Source organism: Nelumbo lutea, chromosome 4 (assembly GCF_056320005.1).
Source record: "Nelumbo lutea isolate HS-2025 chromosome 4, American lotus-T2T, whole genome shotgun sequence".
Taxonomy (NCBI): Eukaryota; Viridiplantae; Streptophyta; class Magnoliopsida; order Proteales; family Nelumbonaceae; genus Nelumbo; species Nelumbo lutea.
The window spans coordinates 24422006-24441207 of NC_142687.1; the positions used below are offsets into that span (position 1 = coordinate 24422006).

The following is a 19202-nucleotide window of genomic DNA, read 5'->3' on the forward strand; positions in this document are numbered from 1 at the left end:
TTTCATGGTGTAAATAATAATAGATCACTTGGGTGATAGATGCTTGCAATTATAATTGATAATTCAAAATTACAAGTGTCAATGTCAAGAAAAGCCCAACTATTCACTTCAAGGCCAGACGGATGGAGTCACCACACACTAAAAAGCATAATAGGGTGGCTCACTACAAGAAACCATCAGTTCTATAGAGTATCGAAGTGCAAAACTCTATTAAAAACCATATAGTCTGTTAAATATTGAATGGCCTGTACATATTTGAAAGTCATATAGAACCATGCTATGTACTGGTTTTTATATTTGAGGCTATAAATACTACTAGACACTTAGAGTGATATTTGTTTGTCACTTTAACAAGTAATTTGAAAGTCAAAGAAACCATCTAGTTTACTTAATGTCAAAAATGTGAAAGCTTGTTAAAACTATGTAGTCTATTATATTTTAGATGCATTTGAGATTGTAAATACTATTAGATCACATGAGTGATAGAAGTTTATTACTTTAACTGGCAATTTGAAAGTAAAAGAAACCATCCAATATATATAGTGTCGGATGGTGCAAGGTCTATTAAAAGCCATCTAGTCTATTAAATATAACAATCAACAAACCAAATACAAAGTTCAATAGCTATAAGCAAGGGTGACAAGAAACAAATAATATCCTTCTTTTCTTAGTATTAAAATTGGGAATATCATTATTATAAATTGAAGAACAAACCCCAAATACAAAGTTTAGTAGCAATGCAAATAGCCAAAGGGTTGGACATCCAATCCATTCCCTAATACAACTCCTACATACATATTGTACAATGTAATTCAATAAAAAGTTAAACTTGGATATGAGAGACCAAACTTCTTGTTGGTCATTCAAAAATTCGTTTAATGGTCCATTGGTTCTTTGTCTTGGATTGCCCCAAAGTTTAGGAGTTTATGTGTGCATTGCAAACAAGGTGGGGTGGACACTCTTTCACTAGAGTTGCTTCATTCAATATGGTTGTGGTTGCTTCCTCGATTGGATGTGAAGTATTGGGATCATTAACACAGTTGCAACTTTTTCCTGTTTTTATATCTCCCACATGTTGTATCTTTCATTAGAAACTCTACTCATTAGTTTCTTCATTGTTATGGGCACACTTGCTAATGAATCAATGATATTTAATCTTTGCTTGAATCTATAGTTTCAACACCCTGCACATATTAAACAATAATAGGTAATTGATATTAATCCTTTTTGTTATTTGTAAAAGTGGAAGTTGAAGCTAATAAAAAATACTATTACTTATAAGTCCTTACACTCAAAATAAGTAGGGAAGCAAGGACGGAAACTAAAATAGGCATCTATGTAATAATAATGGATAAATCTATGATGCGGAAAGGATGTGGTATGGGAAGAGTTTTGACCAATCAAAACCCACCCATGAATTTTGATAAATAACACCTGATTGGCTACCCCGTTTATGATTCCAATTGACTGGTCAAAAGTTTTTCAGATATCATATCTTTTCCATATCATAGTCGAACCCAATAATAAAATAAACATTTAAAGGATAACTTCACTAACCTATTCCCTTGCAATTGCCTTTGCCCCCTTAAATGATAGATAAACATGAGTTTTCTTCATCACAAGTTGGCCAATGGATATGACATTAACAATAATAGAAAGACCAGAAACTGCCCAAAACCTCTTTGTATTACTATCCATGATGCAAGCTTCCATTTATACTATGCCGCTGCTAATTTGTTGGAGGAGTTGCAATGACGAGAGAAAGAAGAAGTAGGGTTGTTCATAAGAAGGCCCAACCCGACCAAAACGACCAACCCGGACCGACCCAACTTGAGTCGACCAGGCTATCTTCAGCATCGGTTGGTTTCGGGTTGTAAAATATCATAAACCAATGGTTCGTGTCGGTTTTGGTTTTCTTGTGTGAAAACCGAAACCGACCCAAACCGAACTGACTTAGCTAAAGAAGCATGTTATTATATACTTTGTTTAGTTGTTCATAATCCTTTGTGCAGTGCATACGAGTTGATATAATGTTTGAAATTCATGATTTCAGTTTTCATGGTGAAAATAATCTCTAATCCCAGATGCTTATCAATTTGTCTTCTTTTTGTCGTCTTCACTTGTAGTGAGAATAAATTCTCAAACTGACAACCCAAACTTGCACCACATAGGCACATGGGGGGCATGGTTGAACTTAGAGTCGAAACAGACCCAAACCGACCCAACCCGACTCAAACCGATCAGGTCAGTTTTTCTTAACACTGGGTCGGTTTTGGTTTCAAGTTAAGGTAACCCGACCAGGTCGGGTCAGTTGGAAAAACCTCAGTAAACCAACCCAACCCGACCCATGAACAGCCCTAAGAAGAATAAAGGAGAGAGAGAGAGTGTGTGTGTGTTGAAGGGTATTTTAGACTTTTGGCCAGGTTTGAAACACATTTGAACGTGTCCACCTGGCCCATGTCTTATTATTTCAGATATGAAAATGATTTTGAAACCCAAATTCAGATACATTTCCAAACACCTCTCTGATATCTGAAAAACAACATTTTCATACTTCAGATGTCTGAAAAGTGTTATCAAGCGCCACCTAAACCATCTAGTAAAGCAAAAGCCTCAGCCATGAAGTTCGTATTCAAACCATAAGAATTTTGGAAGGCTGAGACGAAACCATTACTACCATCCCTGATCAAACCGCCACCCCCACTTGGGCATGGTTTATCCCTAGCTGACCCATTAACATTCAACTTTATAAATCCTGCTGGGACCGGATTCACATAGATTATTTAAAATCTTTTTGTAGTGGGCTGAATGGATCGCAGTCCCAAACTAGATAACACCTGAATTTGCCACGAATCAGAACGAGATCGAACCTTATACAAGGCTGATCTCTTGCAACCAGCGTTTAACTTTAAAAATAACTCGTTGGAAGCAACCGTAGGCTCATTCCATCTTCCTTTTGCATCTTACCTCCCAAACTTCCCACACTATAAAACATGCTACAGCCTTAACACACCAAGTCCATTGACTTTGAGAATTCAAAGCCACTGTGAACCACCTGAATGGGCTCATACTGGAAAAGCCTATTCCCATTATGTTGCCAAAGTAGGCCCATACTTTCTTATCCAAATCACTGTGAACTAGCAAATGAACCCTGCCGTCACTTTTTGGATCTTTACCACAGGTGCATCTAGAGGCCAATTGTACTGATTATTTAGTTCGGGATGCTGTAGGATGAATATTTAGTTCACTTATTTATTTATTCATTCAGTATTTTTTTTTGGGAAAAACATTTTATGTAACACGTGAATAGGGGTGGCCACGAGTTGAGTTATTTACAAGCTATTCGAGTTCGGCTCGGCTTATTTTTATCTGATTTTCCAGTCGAGTTCAAATTATATATATAAATATTATAAATCTTAATTATTATAATTTTTTAAATATTAAATAAAAATATTTTATATATATAATTTTTTATTTTTATAAAATATTTTTTAAAATTGATCTCGAGCTTACGAATTCTTAACTCAAGCCGAGTTCGAGCTCACAATTCCTTATACTACTTTGGTGAACCGAACTCGAACCTCGTACCATTCGACTCGACTCGGTTAGAATCCACCCCTACACGTGAACCATGTCACATGTGTGCTGGATGCCTGGATCAATACTTCAAACTAGAATTCCTACTTTGGTATTGAGTTCGAAATTAGCTTTTAGGAGCAGATGTCAGCAGGCCAGATCGGGTATATGTAATTTACACCGTGGTATCTTACATGTTAATCTGTTTTTTTTTTTTTTTTCTTTTTTTTTCTGCCTTTGAAATTTCACTTTGCAGAGAGCTGGTTTCAACTTTCCACAGTTAATTCTATCTCTGAGCAAGGAAAACTCCACTTATTCAAATTCTTATATGTTAGGGTACAAATATAGACATCTTCTTTCTCATTTCTACCTATAATGTTTTCTTATATATCTGTTATATATCTTTACTCGGTTAATTATATGTTGGTTACATAGGTATGCATATATAATCATTTTTCTAATGTGTATCAAGTGAAAAAGGCATCCATTTAGGTGGTTTATAGATACATCTACTAGTGATCTAGATGTATGCATGGCTAGACAAAGGTAGAACTATAGAAGGGGCCTGGGATTCAGCAACCAGCAGATAGGTGTAGATGAACATGGGCAACTAATCAACTCTGGGCTTGTTTCCCATTTCTCTTGCAATAAGTTGGTTTGTCATCTAATCAGTTTAGGGATATGAGATTTCTATTAGGGAACTATTAGATTATACATTTTGCTCCCCTATGTGTTGCAGATGTATCCATGGCTTAATTCAATCTACTTTGACAATGGTAGAAACTATATTTAGATAAGTAACTAGTAGTAATACATTTGGTGAAGTAAAAGCAAATTGACATATGAGAAGAGATTTACTTATTTTTTGTTATCACATATGCACACAGGGAAGTTGGGATTGGGATTTGGGGTTGAGCAGGGTGCATGTAAGGGGCCCACTGGCCATACCATGAAGAACTTGCACTTGCATGGGTCTGATCATCCCACACCTCCAAATTGGAGGAGATGCCAGTGACCATATCAACTCCTGGATCATCAGATAAAAAGAGAAGATAAAGGTTTTAAGAATTCATTTGCATTACTTCTAAGTGTTATATTAATTGCAGAAAGGATTTCGATTTCAGTTAATACATATAGTTCACTACCAGTCTAATTAAAGGTCTACTACAAAAATCCAATATATCAACATACAGAATGATCTTGTATGGAGTCTAACCAAAACAATGAATTGTCAATTTACAAGCTATAAACAATAGTGGTTATTGGGAGTTGGGAGAATCTACTTGTGTGACAAGTGGAAACTATTGCCTGTGTTTTCCCTACTTTTGGGAAAGGCTCCAAACATGGGTACCTTGCTGCTGCTGGTTGGTTTCATGCATGATTCATTAACCACCACCTACTTTAGTACTGGACTCCATTTTTCAGAGATACCATACTTAAATTCTTTCATCAAATAACACCTGAACCTGAATCTATGCTCATCCTTTAATTGTCAATGTACAGTAATTAGGCATTCAATATTAGTGGTTTATGGTGAGACTGGATTCAATAGTTACAGCCTTGTGAGACACCGAAAGGGCGTATAATTTCTGTTGATGTGACAATTATTTTTGATTTCAAAACAAAACCATGCAATGGAATGTATTCGGATGTCAGTGAATGAGCACATAACGTTACTGCTTAACGAGTGTGAAGATCCCCTGTCGGTTATGGTATAGTAAGAAGAGTATAAATACCAAAAAAATTAGGGATATCGGTAAGATGTCAATAAGGCTCAACAAATCAATCAGTAAAGGAAATCGCCCACCATGGGGCTCGAACCCACGACCACAAGGTTAAGAGCCTTGCGCTCTACCGACTGAGCTAGACGGGCATTGTTGTTTAGTGGTTTACTCATAACTAATTTTACAAGCGATATTACTGTCAGTATCAAGAAAAATTTTAATGAGGGCAGACACGAAATGGGGCTCCTTTTTTAGTGATATTACTGTCAATATCAAGAAAATTTGAAATAAGGAATAGATATACACAATGGTTAAATTCCATCTACTTTGACAATAGTAGAAAATATGTTTAGTATAAGTAATTATTAGGCCCCGTTCGCTTTTCAGTAAGTTATTTATCCAAGTAAATGCAATTATCCAGGAAAGTGTAATTACCTGGGTAAGTGTATTTACCCATGTTCTTTTCATGTTCTTTTACTTCCCAGATAAATAAGGTAATAACTATTTTAGCTATAAAAATCTATTATTAAAAAGGGTATTTTTGTCCTATTCAAGTGTTAGCAACTTTCCCCCTATGTGGGAAAGTTATTTACCCACTTAGGAGATGGGTATCATTTAACTAGGTAAGCGATGCATAGGAAAATAAACTTTTCCTGGTCCCTAGATAAATTTGAAAAAATGAACATGGGATTCTTGGTCAATAGGAACCAAAATCCTATTGTCCCCCCTCTCAAAATCCAAAAAAAGAACACCCACTTACTAATATATTTGGTGAAGTAAAAGAAAATTGGCCTGTGAAAAGAGATATTTATTTATTTTTTTCTATCACATATGCACACAAAGAAGTTGGGATTAAGGCAAAGCAGGATGAATGCAAGGCCCAATGGCCATTTCATGAAGAGCCTGCACTTCCATGGGTTTGATCCCACACCTCTAGATTGGAGGAGATGCCAAGTGACCATCTCAACTTGTGGATCATGGGCTAAAACCAGAAATTAAAGGTTTTAATAATTCATCTGTAGTGACTTCTAAGTGTCATATTGCAGATTTTTCCTAGTGGATGCACAGAAGGAAGTTGATTTGATGCAAAGAATCAGCCAGATGGTCTGATCCATCCAATATTTCACCTAAAAATGATGATACATAGAGGGGTCAAGGCAATAGTGTGCAAATCTATCTATCTATCTATCTATCTATCTATCTATCTATATATATATATATATATAAGTGACGTAATCCACGTAGACTTCTTTCTCTCCTTCAAAACTCACCCCAAAACCCCCTTCAATTTTTTTTTTTAATTTTTGGATTTTTATTTCCACCCACATTCAACCACTCACGTTTCAGACTTTCTCACCCCAACTAAAAGTTTCCTAATCTCTCTCTCTCTCTCTCTCTCTCTCTCTCTCAATCCACACAAATGGTGATGTGGAAGGGAAGCTTGCCTAAAACCCAAGTAGGTGGAGATGGAGGAAAAGGAAACCTTCCCTATAATCTCTCTCCCTAGATATCTAAATAAATTCCATTAGATATTAAATAATATACATATAAACTACTAAAATTAGCTAATCATTGATTTACCTAAATTACAAAGGTGAACTTTTATTAATTGTGATTAGTAAATTTTTTAATTACTTTGATTTATCCGTTAACGTTAACGTACTAGATATATAAATTTGTTCAAAGTGAGCCAGTAAAGTTCAAATTAGAAAGGTAGTTAAATTACTAAATTAGCAAATTACTTAATTTTCTTAAGTTAGTGAATTAGAAAATTACAAAAATTACTGAATCAAAGTTCAGTGAACTTCTTAAAATTACTCATTTAATAAAGTTAGTTAACAATAAAATTAATAATTACTAAAACTACTAGAAATTAGTATATTAGTAACATGTTAATAATTATTAAAATTTATGGTAAATAGTACATTATTAAATTAGTAAATTAGAACATTAATAAATTAGTAAAGGTACCGTGAATTACTAAATTAAAAAATTAGTAACTAATGATGTTATTATAAATTATTTAATAATTTACTAATAAAGTTACTATTTTAAGTAAATGAGTAAAATTAGTAAGTTAGAAAAATTAAAAATTAGAAAATTTGTTAAATTTTCTTGTACTATAGATACCCTTGTCTTTTGCTTTGTTGCTTATGTGTGTAAATAAGCAATTTCATAGCTTTTGGTAGTTGAATTCAGCTGTTGATGAAATGGGATTTCTGATCAATGATATTGAGCTCCCTTGGCTGAAAGGCGTTGGATTTTCAGTTAATAGTTCACTACCAGTGTAATTAAAGGACTAGTAAAAAATATAATATATTTGTTTTTCAACAGGATGATCTTGTAATGGAGTCAAGAGGGCGGAGTCAGAAATTTTTTACGAAGGAGCAAAATCTAAAGTGGAATGGGGAGGGGGAATAAGTATTGATGGGCCCATAGGAAGGCCAAGTATTAGGGTGGGGAGTTTAGGAGAGGGAATTTTACATAGAAAACTCTATTCGAAGTGGAGAATTTGGACCACAGGGGGAGCCATGGCTACCCTGGGTCCCCCCTGAGAGTCTATGAATTGTCAATTTACAAGTTATAGGCAATAGTGGTTATTGGGACTTGGGAGAATCTACTTGTGTGACCTGTGAATACTGTTGCCTGTGTTTTCCCTACTTTTGAGAAATGTTCCAAACATAGGTACCTTGCTACTGGTTGGTTTCATGCATGATTCATGAACCACCACCTACTTTAGTGGACTCCATTTTTGAGAGCTACCATACTTAAATCTTTCACCAAATAAGGCCCCTGAACCTGAATCTGTGCTCAACCTTCAATTGTCAATGTACCATAATTAGACATCCAATATTAGTGGTTTATGGTGAGACTGGATTCGGTAGCCAAACCCTTGTGACAACACTGAAAGGGTGTATAATTCTATTGATGTGACAATTATTTTTAATTTCATTCACTGTATTACCCTTGTAATTACAGTGAATGAATACACAAATATTATACATCTTTCTCAAAAGTTGATTTTAATCTTTTAGAAAGGTATTTTAAGAGACATGTGCAAAAACGCATCCAAATTAATGTGTTTACTTCATAGATGGATTTATTCTAGGGTTTTTAGGCAATTATTTGCTTTTAATATCAATAAAAAAAATAATATTTTTATATAATAATCAAAATAGGATAACTTTTATTGGAAAAATATGAAGGGCAGTAGACACTGTTGCTCGTCATCCTCCTCTGCCTCTGTATTCACCCGCTTCGACGGTGCATGAGGGGGCAGAGGAGGCGTTCCCATGGACTGTTCTGCTCAGTAGTTTGTTTCCCGCCCATCACTCCACTCACTCATTTTCTTTTGCTCGGTTGCTCCACCTCCTGAGCCTCCTTTGTTATTGTTAGAATTATTTAGGGAGCTTTTCAACATCTCTAATAGTGTCCCGTTGGATGAAGAGCTCCTTTTTATCTGTTCAAGAAGTTCGTTGCGTGTTATTATTCTTCCTCTTAGCTTTGGGCTCCAGACTGCCTTCACGATCTGCACTACCCATGCTTGCCAAGACAGGATTCGAGCTGGGTGGGGTGGTTTGCCTAGCATTCGCGTTTGAATTTTTGTTGGCGGTCGTGTTGGTATGGCCCTTATTGTTGCCCGTTCTTGAGCTTCTAACACCCGACGTTGTGGGCCATTTTCTCGTCTTCTTCTTGTCATCGGCTACAGTCGCAAATGAGTCATCAACTTGCTTTCTATCGACAACCGGTTTCTCATCGACCGTTGCTGTTACTAGTCGTTGCTTCCCTTTCCTATCTATGCTTGTCGTAGAATAAGCTTTGGTAGAGATTGAGCTGCGTTTATGATAGGCAATTATGGGAGCAGCAGGCTTTGGTGTAAGAAGCATTGAATCCTGTGGTTCGTTTTTGGATGGTACTGGAAGAACAGGAAGAGGTGGTGGAGGTGGGTCCTAGATCTGTGGGCTGATCTAATTTCCGAGGTCTTTTCGCCATCTCCTTTCTGACGACGTCTCCAAGTGCAATTGCGACGAAGGACTTAGACGAGTTTTTGGGGAAGAATACAGTCGCATTGCTAAAGAGGAGAAGCTTCTGTACGTGGCCGGACCAAGATCAAGATGTTGGAATACAGTCGTCACACTGGGGAACTCGTCTTTAGCAATGCGACTGGCCTCAGTGTGACGACGTCACTGTTTCAAGATCAAGATGTTTCCAGACCAAGCTTCTGTACCTAGTCGTATCCTACAAATCGAAAAAAAAAAAAAAAAAAAATCATCAGCAGCTGCAATGTGGTTTTCCGGCCAATTAAGTAGTTTTTCGGCACAATCTGTAAATTATTTGTCTTTTTTGCGTGGACATCATTCAGACATTATCATATTGGTCATGATAACTATTGCCAAGCGGGAAAGAAAATTATGATCCATTCGCATGAATACAGAGGCAGAGAGGAAGACGAGCAACAGTTTCCACTGCTTTTTTTTTTTTTTTGATATTTTCAAAAAAAAGTTAGTTCCATTTTGATTATTATATAAAAATATTATTTTTTATTGATATTAAGGGCAAAAATTTTCCGCTAGAAACCCTTTATTCTATGAATATTTTGACAACTGTCTACTAAATTTGTTTTCAAAAAATTTATTTAGACTCAGTTTGGAAAGAGTACAAATACAAATTTGTAGGGTACAAAATCTTGTACTTTGTATTATTTTGTATATATTTATATTTATACTATTTCCAAATTGAGCCTTAGTGTTTAAGAGTGTGACTACTACTTATTAGATCCACTTAGGGCTGTCAACCTAAAATTCATTAATTGAAGTCATGAAATTCTTTTATAGATTCTGAGGTGTCACTTTTCTAAAGAAGAAAACTAAAATCAAAATATATATATAAATAAATCTTAAAATTTAAAATTAGAAGTTAAAAAATTATAAGAATATTTGTATATGTATAGGAATCATGACCTTGGATGAATCGGCCAAAACCCAAATGACAGTCAAACCAACTCGGTTAAAATAATCAAAATCATAATCTGACCCTAAAGTCAAATATACTTAACCTTAATTCGATCCATATGATTGGGTTACATTAAGATAAAATACGCCAACCTCGGGGCTCGAACCCACGACCACAAGGTTATGAGCGTTGCGCTCTACCGACTGAGCCAGACGGGCATCGTCGTTTGGTGATTTACTCATAGTCAATCCACCAATTTTACAAGCGCGATACTACTGTCGATATCAAGAAGAATTTTAACGAGGGCAGATACGAAATGGGGCTCCTTTTTTGGGGTTTCCTACTTCTGAGATAGATTGGAATAATTTATTTACACTTTGTCCTACATTGAGAGAGATATTCGCGAACATTCTTGAGAAAATTTGTTATTGGAGAAATTGTTTAAAATTCATCATGAGTTTTTAACATTTTTCTTAAATTCATTATAATTTTTTAAAATGTCTAAGACTCACTATATCAACACGTGAATACTATTTATTAGATCCATTTAGGGATGTTAATGGATCAAGTTTTGCACGATTTGCCTCAACCCTAACCCGACCCTCCAGTGCCTCAACCTGAACCAACTATACCCAGCTTAAAATTGCATAATTCCCGAACCCAACTTTATAGGGTCTAACCTGATACTAATGCAACCCGACTTGTAGTGTTTCAACTGTACTGTTTTTTAACATGTTCTGAAGACTTAAAATTCATTAACTGAAGTCACGAAATTATTTTGTAGATTGTAAGGTATCACTACTTTTCCCATTTAAAAAGAGAAGAAAACTAAAATCAAGATATACACATGTAACCCCAACACCTCTTCAATGCGCCAGTTAGGGGGTCTTCTTCCTGGAAAGGGGTTTGTAAAATCAGACCCGTTTTAAAACAAAAGGGTGTTGCCGACTTATTGGGGATGGGAGGATCCATGGATTCCTGAAGTACATAAATTTACACTCGCTAATTCTCTAAGAAATGAGAATTTGGGTGTGAAACTTGTAAGTGAACTGCTTACACACTCTCGAGAGTGGAATGAAAACTTGTTAGAAGCTCTTTTTCCTAATGATATTCAGGTGGCAATCAAAAAGGTTGGCGTTTCCAGTCTAACTACGATGTTAGTGACACAAGGTTTTCTAGAGGTACGGGAACGGGCCTTTTGGGTGAAACTTTGAAAAGCTAAAATCTATCCCTTTGAAAATTATTGCAAGGAGTGGTGTTCACCAAGAATAGGTGGTGGGGTGATTATGTGGATTGATGTTGCGTCTTTTGTAGACCTGTTCATGGGCCGGGTTGCTCGATGGGCTAGCCCGGCCCGACTTGGCCTTCGGACGGGCTTGAGCATGTGTTTTAGCCCATGGGCTTGACCTTGGGCCTAAAAGCCTAAGCCTGACTATTTTATGGGTTGGGTTCGAGATTTGTTAAAAAAGCCCAGCCTGACTTTTCCTAAACTGCCTAACCCTAACCCTAAATACTTAAAATTTTACTTTTCATTCTCCTTTCTCACTCTCACTCTCAGAAGCGGCTCTCATTTCTCCCTCTCAAACTCTCAGAACCGATGAATCTAGTTGCACCTGCAAACTCAGTCACTCGTGGCCGACGCCACCAAAAGTAGTCATTTCTCTCTTCGGCGATAATCTCTCTCTCTCTCTCTCTCTCTCTTTAGCCAGCACCGTTATCATCTTCTTTCTTTTCATTATCATTTCTCTCTCTTCTTAGAACTATGTCTTCTATCTTCTTAGTTCTCTCTCTAGTTGGCGCCACCAGAACCCAGGCGCACCGTTTTCATTCTGCGAACTTAGGCACTAGAAACTGATGCCACCAGATCTAGATCGTCTCTCTCTCTCTCTCTCTCTCTCTCTCTAGCAGTGAGTTCTCTTTCTCTCTCTCTCTCTCTGGCCAGCATTGTTGTCATCTTCTATCTTCTCACTTTCTCAGTTTCTATTCTCATTCTCAAACTCCCAGGAATCGGCGAACTCAACAAGAATCATTCAATCCTTAGAGGGCACTGGCGCTCAGACTTCCAAGTCGGGCTTTGGGCTCGGGCCTAAAAAATTTATGTTAATAAAGAGCAAAACCCCGGCCCAGCTCGGCCCATGAACATGTCTAGTCTTTTGTAATGGAGATATAGAAGCATTGGGGCATTTGTTCTTATCTTGTGCTTTTTCTAAAATTGTGTGGTTTGGAGTGATATGTTGGCATATTGATAATTAGGGGAAATTTCTCATTGCATGAGCTTGTTCTATCGAAGTGATGGATGCAAAAACCACAAAAATGTGAGTTTTACTTTTGGTAATGGAGACAATCAAGGTTTAAAGTATCGAAAAGGTAACTTTAATAAACATATCGAGATATGCTTTGGAAACGTATACATACGGACGAAAAATCAAGATACTCATGGATACACTAGAAAAAAGAAAACATCATTAAAAATATGAACAATAAGAAAAATGAGTTTTATGTTAGTATAACTAATTTATTTAAGCATAAAAACCATTCTTTAATGATTTATATAAAGTATCGGGATATAATTAGTAATCATTGAAAAATAATAGAAGAACTAAAATGTGTGTATATATATACTAATATTTATTAGTTAATATTTTTTTAAAATCATTTATTAGTTAACATTTATTATATATAGATTTAGATAATATTTATTATGTATACAAGTTAATATATACCTTAATTTTTAATAAATAAATATAACTTGTTTCAACTTATTATTATATAAATATTAATAATCAAATTTATAGCATTTATAGGGAAACATCCACCAAGGCAAAAAAGATTGCTTTAAGTATAAAAAAAATGTGTCATTTTAATAAGTAATTAAGGTTGGCATAACAGTTAAGTAATTATTGTTATAAGAAAATGAGTTGGGTTTGAAACTTGTTACCTTTGGTTTGTGATTTTTAACAAGTTATTTCACTTAAATAACATTTAATGACATATTAAATGTTGTAATAAAATGTAACTTAAATGAGAATTTAATTAAATTATATTAGCATTTAGTGATGTCTCAAACTTTAAGACTTAATTAAAATTGATATTAATGAAATATAAGAGATAAGTTAAATTTAAATTTTTAAAAAAAGAGGAAAATTAAATTTAGTTGATACATAATGCACATTGGCCCATTTCGGGTATGTATCGGCGTGGCCGTATCGGCTGATACGTTATGAAATTTAAAACCTTGGAGACAACAGTCGATTATATATTACGGAAGGTGGATTCAAATCAAAGGTGATTGCTTGTTGTTGATTACACACATGCAAGGTTCAAGGTCAAGGTCAACAGTACCATGGAGATGGAGGCATATGTTGAACGATGCAAAGACTATTGCTGACTCACATTGTCTATTGTCCTTTTCCCATGTTAAAAGAAACACCAATGTACTAGTTCAAAAAGTTGTTATTTGGGCCGTTTGTTTTTTGGTAAATTACTTACTCAGGTAAATGCAATTATTTGGGTAAGTTTTCTTGAAAACACTTACTTGGATAACTGCATTTACCCATGTTCTTTTATTTCTCATGTAAAAAGGCAATGACCATTTTATCCATAAAGATACACTATTAAAAGGGGCATTTTTGTTCCATTCAAGTGGTGGCAACTTTCCCCTAGGTGGGAAAAGTTATTTACCCACCTAATAGATTAAATTATATTTAATACCTAGGAAAATAAACATTCCCTCATCCCTACATAAATTTGAAAAAAGAACATGAAATTCTTGGTCAACAGGAGCTTGATCTAATGTATTAAATTATATTTTATAGAAAAAAAAGAAAAAAGAAACTTAAACTTTAAAGTTATTAGAATTAGAAGTCAAAATTTTACAAGAATACTTTTATATGTACAAAAGATCATGACCCGGCATGAATCAGCCAAAACCCAAATGACCCAAACCAACATGGTTAAAAGAATCAAAACCATAACCTCATGTAAAAAGGCAATGACCATTTTATCCATAAAGATACACTATTAAAAGGGGCATTTTTGTTCCATTCAAGTGGTGGCAACTTTCCCCTAGGTGGGAAAGTTATTTACCCACCTAATAGATTAAATTATATTTAATACCTAAGAAAATAAACATTCCCTGATCCCTACATAAATCTGAAAAAAGAATATGAAATTCTTGGTCAAAAGGAGCTTGATCTAATGTATTAAATTATATTTTATAGAAAAAAAAAGAAAAAAAAAACTTAAACTTTAAAGTTATTAGAATTAGAAGTAAAAAATTTACAAGAATACTTTTATATGTACAAAAGATCGTGACCCGGCATGAATCAGCCAAAACCCAAATGACCCAAACCAACGTGGTTAAAAGAATCAAAACCATAACCTCACCCTAAAACCAAATATACATAACCTTAATTCAACCCATATGATTGGGTCACAATAAAAAAAAGAAAGATGACGCCGACCGTGGGGCTCGAACCCACGACCACAAGGTTAAGAGCCTTGCACTCTACCGAGAGAGCTAGACGGGCATCATTGTATAACGACTTACTCATAGTTAATCGAAAAATTTAACAAGCGATACTACTGTCAACATCAACAAGAATTTTAATGAGGGCAGACACGAAATGGGGCTCCTTTTTTGGGGTTTCCTACTTTTGAGATTGATTAAAATAATTTACCTACACTTTGGTCCTACATTGAGAGACAGATGTTCACGAACATTCCTGAGAAAAAAATGTTATTAAATGTGGCTGCTAGTTAGGAATTAGGAGTTAATATACCCAGTAAAAGGGTATTTTGTTGCCGATGGCTTTGAAGTTTGAAACTTGCTTGTCTCAGGTTAAAACCTAAAACCTTATTGCTTGATCCGAAAAATACCAAAATACAGCTAAGTGGCATCAGCCGTTGTGTAGACCAAAACACAATATCTCGTCATTCTTCCATGAAACCAAACACTACCTAAGTAAACTAACCTAATTACTCGTTAAAAACATAAAAGGCTGCATTTGGTTGCACGTTATAAAATGAAGAAGGAAAAATTAACCCATTAATTTCTTAAAAATCAATAATATATATTATGGTAATTGATTCTGGAAAACATTTTTCAAAAAGTAAGTATTAGTTGTAAGACAATGACATTTCTTCTCTGTTAGTCAAGGTTTTTCCTCTCTCCATGCATTCATTCATGTCTTGTATCTCCTACATTTTTCAACCACTCAGGTTTAGTTTGTAAGTTAAGCAAGAGACCATCAAGAAAATTGGGACTATGATTTGTTTTGCTATCTATCGATTACTAATTTTCAGAAGGCAGCCACACAAAATAAGTATAGTTAGGAATTTGGGCATGCAATCAGATAGAACACGGAGAGCCCGGCATTGTTTTAAAAAACGATCCGGAATCGAAACCATTTCGGGCATTAGTTTTTGAGTCAGCCATTCGATTGTTTGGTTTGAATGAATGATTTATTCCAATTAAAAAAAAAAAAAGCAAAAACCATTATATGGGTTGAATGGATCAAAAGCTTGATCACTCGGGCCAATGGATTCCTGACAAAATCAACAGTTTTTTATCAAAAGACAGGCTAAGGGTGAAACTGAACTGATTGGCTGGATGATTCTTTGGCCGAACGGTCCGACCCTCCGGGTTAATGATAGTTGGAAATGAAAACACAGGAGCCCGGGCCACTAGTACTAGTACTAGTTAACTTATAGTAAGTTTTATCAATGCTACAAATTAAAAAAAGATTACCATCATTGATTGTAATGAAAGTGAGCAGGTTAATTAGAGGGCCATGGATCAAAGGAAGCTAACCTACTTTTCCCATCAACAACCTCATTCTTCAAATGAGTAGCAGGGACGTCCACTTCACATGAAGATTACATCTCCCCCTCATTCACCAAATATTTTTAATTCCAATTACCATTCTTTCTTCCTTTATTGTATATAAACACCATTGCTTCCATCAACTGCCATCGCAGAGGAAATGGCTTCCTGGTGGTTGGCTTGCACTTTGGCCTGCCTTTGTATTCAGATAGGCATATCTCATGCCCAAGCACCCGCAACCGCACCTTCTAGCCCTGTCACTGCGGCGGTGCCTGCAACCACAACTACTCCTATATCTTCACCATCTCCTAGACCACCACCGGCGGCTTCAAGCCCAAGTGTTTCACCCCAAGTTTCACCACCCACACAGACCCCACCGCCACCGGTTGCTGCTCCTCCGAAACCACCAGCCCCAGCTTCACCTCCAGCTATAGCACCCGCTCTACCTCCACCACCACAGGTCACGCCTCCACCAGCACCGACTTCACCTCCACCTGTACCTCCACCAACAAAGCCACCAGCGCCAGCACCAGCTAAGAAAGCACCACTACCGGCACCGGTGCCCTCACCGACAAAACAGCCACCAGCACCAGCACCAGTTAAGGAGTCACCTGCGCCAGCACCAGCACCAGTACTGGTTCCTTCACCTGCACCTGCTCCCACAAAGCACAAGAGGCACAAGCACAAGCACAAGAAGCATCATCATGCACCAGCGCCAGCACCAACTGTACCAAGTCCCCCAGCACCACCTGCCACTCCGGATCCTGATGATCAAACGGCATTGGCACCGGCACCTGATTCCAACCTGGTAATTAATATCATTAACCTGCCTTCTCTTTTCCTATTCTAATTAAGTGACTGTCATTAATGTTTTCATAATCTTTTGAGGGGCATTATTCACCATTAATTTCATCACATTTTTCTTCGTGTCTGAGTTACAACTGCACCCAAATCGGACTTTTTTCAAAGGCTTGTGAATGACCGCCGATTCATTTTATTTCAATTGCAGAATGGAGGTATCGGAACCTTTGAGCACGGAGGACTACTTGGGTGGGTGAGGATTGGCATAGCTGTTCTTGCTCCCCTGGCAATTATGGGCTAGATTGCTTTATTTATTTATTTATTTATTTTTTTGTTGAAATCCTTTTCGATAAGATTCTTTCATTTACTGAGCAGAGATGCATATTTAAGTTGTGCGGATTTATGGTTTTGAGACCTTTGTTGAGTTTGTAAACTTTCTCCACTACAACACCATGAATTTTGAGCTCTACTTCTAGCTTACCCACAAAAGAGAATTGAAAAAGGGTCCCTCTACAGAGAAGAATAAAACAAAATATTAATCATCTAGTCATATCAAGGGAGAAGAAGAGAATAGAAGACCCAGTATATCCTACATGCAGCGTTAGCCATGAGGATTTGTATAATATATGATTCTCATGTCATTGTTGATTTTTGATCTATGTATTGCTTGATGTGTGCTTTCATTGAGTTAGTCTTGGTACTGGTCTCACAATATACAATTACAGTTTAACCACCAATTACCATTCATCTATGAATGCAAAGACATTGTGTAACAATGCAGCATATGGGATATGGAGGGCAACAAAAACAATTAATTTTAAAAACCTGATGAGATCAAAAGGCTTCCCGATCTAAAAATGTAAACAATTAAAGCCTGTTTGGTTCATAGGCATGGGGTCTGGAATCGGAATCAGAATGGCCCATTCTGATTTCAACTGTTTGGTTAAGCGGAATCGAAATCCCAGTTTAATTCATGGTGGAATGGCAGTCCTCTTCCTCCTCACTTGAAAATGAAATCCCATCTGATCCAGCTGATTCTAATTCCCATTCTGCAGATTTCTGTATGAACCAAACAAACTATGAAAATACATCATTTCAATACCTATTGCAGAGGGACTTCGATTTCGATTTCGACTCCAGTAATTCTGGCTGTGACCCAGATGGACCCTTAGTTTGATGTTGTAAAGGTTTCAATTCTGAAGAGTATTAATCCACGCTACTGGCATTGCCATGCTCCAGTGCATATTACGACAAAGAAATGAAAAAATATAGCTGATAAATTTGCTACTATTGAAATCCAGAGGGATTTCGATTGTGCTATTATAACCACCACTGCTGAACGGTGATGCTACATATTTTACTTGATCAGCACTCAAAGTTTTTGCTTATATCTTCTCGCAAGTCATACTCAACAAGCCCAAGATTGTCAACTAATTTGTGACGCTGGACAGATAAAATTGATATAATATAATTGTGACCAAAAGCATCCTGATGTGACCTTACAACTGACGTGGGTTAATAAATATAATCAACAAAAATTCTTTAAGAAAGAAAATGTACCACATAAAAGTAGGTTGTGCATGCAATACCTAAACCTACAATTTGTTAATGGGCCAAACTTCTATTCACCTGATGAGCTCAACCTTCACCAAGGTGGGCCAGCTGCAGTCTGATTCGGTTTGGAGGGGAGTAAAGGAAAGAAGGGGGAGAAACAGCTAAGATTTGGGGGATTTGAGTTGGCTGCTGCTTGGCTGGGCAAAAAGTTTGTTTACTTTCTTTCCCTTTTACTCAACCCAGCCATCTTCTAAATAAGACATGGTCAATGGAGAGATTGCATCATTTTAGTAGGAATTCAGCAAAGCAATGGGTACCACCTATATGTAATCGGCAGATCCAATATATAAGCATTTATTAATTTCATGAACCACCTCCGAAACTACTTTTTCCACACCAAGATGGTGAGTAGTAGTAGTGATCCAAAGCTTTCTAACAAAAATGACATGGTATCTGCTCTAATTGATTAGCCTCCAGATTGCTTACTAATAAATGTGTTTCTTCTATCAACACAATTTCATGTCTTGCTTCCCAAGAAAACCTTCTCACGTTTGTATCAGAAAAAAAAAAAAAACTGAAAAAATAGAACATTTCTTTAATTAGTTCTTCCAAAAAATAGAATCCTAATTCTATATCTGGTCATATCTATTTTCTCTATATATAAAGCAAGGTTGTCCATGTCACCATGCCTTTCCTTGCTTCAAACCCCTTCCTAATTTTCTGTTTTTATTTTATTTTACTTTAATTTTTTAATTCTATATAATTACCCA

At 36.2% G+C, this 19202-nt stretch overlaps 1 protein-coding gene and 3 non-coding genes across 4 annotated transcripts; 1 reads left to right on the plus strand and 3 right to left on the minus strand.

Moving 5' to 3' along the window:
• Positions 1-5376: 5376 nt before the first annotated feature.
• TRNAK-CUU (transfer RNA lysine (anticodon CUU)) lies at positions 5377-5449 on the minus strand. Its single transcript has one exon. It is a non-coding gene; the product is annotated as a tRNA-Lys (tRNA).
• Positions 5450-10398: 4949 nt separating this feature from the next.
• Positions 10399-10471, minus strand: TRNAM-CAU (transfer RNA methionine (anticodon CAU)). The gene has a single exon. It is a non-coding gene; the product is annotated as a tRNA-Met (tRNA).
• Positions 10472-14709: 4238 nt separating this feature from the next.
• Positions 14710-14782, minus strand: TRNAK-CUU (transfer RNA lysine (anticodon CUU)). Its single transcript has one exon. It is a non-coding gene; the product is annotated as a tRNA-Lys (tRNA).
• Positions 14783-16013: 1231 nt separating this feature from the next.
• Positions 16014-17561, plus strand: LOC148854676 (uncharacterized). Its single transcript, XM_088982621.1, has 2 exons — positions 16014-16885; positions 17087-17561. The coding sequence occupies exons 1-2, from the start codon at positions 16238-16240 to the stop codon at positions 17177-17179; spliced, it is 741 nt and encodes a 246-aa protein (XP_088838747.1). The 5' UTR covers positions 16014-16237; the 3' UTR covers positions 17180-17561.
• The last annotated feature ends 1641 nt before the right edge of the window (positions 17562-19202 follow it).